Here is a 1,894-nt window from a genome sequence, read left to right on the forward strand (position 1 = left end):
GAAAGGGAGGTGCAGAATAACAGTCCAGCAGGTGAAAAAGCACCCCTTGAAGGGGAAACGCTGCCCGAACCCAACAGCTCAGACACTGCAGGGAAAGACCCCATCTCTTCCAAAGACAGTCTAGACAAGAAGCGAAAGAAAGGCAGGAGAGCGCTTGTGGCATCGGACCGGCGCCTCCGAAGCCAGCAATCCCAGTCACCCACCACGGGCAGTGCTGAGGACGCTGGTTCTTCCAGCTCTGGGCAAATTCCTTGCCTTCAGATTAAACTCTCCAAGAGCTCTGGCGCTAAGCGATTCAAGAGAGAAGTGCACCTGGATGGGGCAGCATCCGTGCACTTCCCAAACGACTGCTTCCCCAACGCACTGCTCAAAACCAGCGAGGGATCGGGCACTGGCCAGGTGCCAGAGAGCGTCGCTGAGCCACAGCCGGGCGAGGAGAATGGTGTCACCACTAGACAAACCTATAAAAGCATCTTAGCGAAAGAGACTGCGGCAGAGGGAGAAAATTCCTCTAAAGACGACCCCCCTGCTAATGGCAGCCAAAGTCAACCAGATGAGATGCTGAAAATCAGTGTCCAGGCTGATTCTGAGAAGAGAAACACTGTCCTCCCTCCAGAGAGCAGCGTGCCTGCAAATGATGCCGAGCAAGTGGATGTGAAACCAGGAGATGCCAGCGCAAAGGGCGAGGAGAGCTCCAACAGTGCCATGGACACGGGCAAGCTGGAGAACTACGAGCCAGTGGCCGATTCACCTCCGTGTCCCAGCAGCAGAGGTAGCAGCAAACATCTTCCAGCAAAGGCTGTAAAGCATAAAAAGGTCACCCTGCAGTTTTATAACTTAAGGCACGCGCCCACACCTGTGGAAACAGCAAAAAAGAGCACACCAGGGAAGGAGTCTATGCAAGTGATCCCCAAACCGAGGGACGAATGCAGTTCAGGGCATGACGACTCCCCGGCGTTGGAGGACATAGACATGGCTGACAGCAAACCAAAGTTCATGGAGTGGTGTGCTGAAGAGGAGAACCAGGAGCTCATTGCCCAGTTCAACGCCCAGTATATGAAAGTTCAGAAGGGCTGGATTCAGCTGGAAAAGGAGGTGCAGCCGACCCCCAAGGTAAAGAACAAAGCTGACAAGCTGAAAGAGATTTGGAAAAGCAAGAAAAGGACACGGAAAAGTAGAGGCTCGCTGGAAGTGCAGAAGCTTTCTCCTGTCCAGATGCTGTTTATGAAGGCTTTTAAGCTGTCCGATATCTGCCAGTGGTTTCTGGAGACGACTGAAACCAGGTCTCTAGTGATTGTGAAGAAACTCAACACTCGTCTCCCGGGGGAGATCCCCCCCATCAAAGTCCCCATGCAGAAATATTCCTCCTCCAGTCTCTACCCCAGCTCACTGCAAGCTGAACGTTTGAAAAAACACCTTAAGAAGTTCGCTGCCACTACCCCGGCTCGGAATAACCTGAAGAACCAAAAGCTTTGGGCCAAAATTCGGGAGAATGCTGATAAAGCAGAGGCTGAAGAAGCCACTGCAACCGCCCGCCCCCGCGGCCGAGGACCGGAATGAAGGCAAAACCATCCAGCCTGCCCCCAGCTTGCCCACACAGGCCAGCACCAGGATCCTACGCAAGTACTCCAACCTGCGGGGCAAGCTGCGAGCCCAGCACCGCATGGTGAAGGTGGAGAAGAAGAGCGACGGCCCAGGGGACCATCTGTCCCTGGAGAGCAAGCAGAGCCGGAAAAGCGTGTGCATCAACCCACTGATGTCTCCGAAGCTGGCCTTGCAGATCAAAGCAGATGCCTTTCCTGCTAAATCTCCGTCAGTGGATGGGACGGGGAAGGGGCGGAAGGGGAAGAGCAGGTCCCAAGAGGACCCCTCACCCAAAGCTGATCTCCAGCTC

At 54.6% G+C, this 1,894-nt stretch overlaps 1 protein-coding gene across 1 annotated transcript in view; it reads left to right on the forward strand.

Moving 5' to 3' along the window:
- LOC104628384 (uncharacterized protein C10orf12-like) overlaps positions 1 to 1,894 on the forward strand; it is a gene marked incomplete at its 5' end in the record, with an annotated part of 2,801 nt that overhangs the window by 395 nt on the left and 512 nt on the right. The window contains 2 exon segments of the mRNA XM_010296944.1: positions 1 to 1,523; positions 1,525 to 1,890. The exon segment at positions 1 to 1,523 is cut by the window's left edge and continues 395 nt beyond it. Coding sequence (XP_010295246.1) covers positions 1 to 1,523; positions 1,525 to 1,890 — 1,889 coding nt within the window.

The sequence above is a fragment of the Phaethon lepturus genome, unplaced genomic scaffold (genome assembly GCF_000687285.1).
Source record: "Phaethon lepturus isolate BGI_N335 unplaced genomic scaffold, ASM68728v1 scaffold37761, whole genome shotgun sequence".
Lineage (NCBI taxonomy): Eukaryota > Metazoa > Chordata > Aves > Phaethontiformes > Phaethontidae > Phaethon > Phaethon lepturus.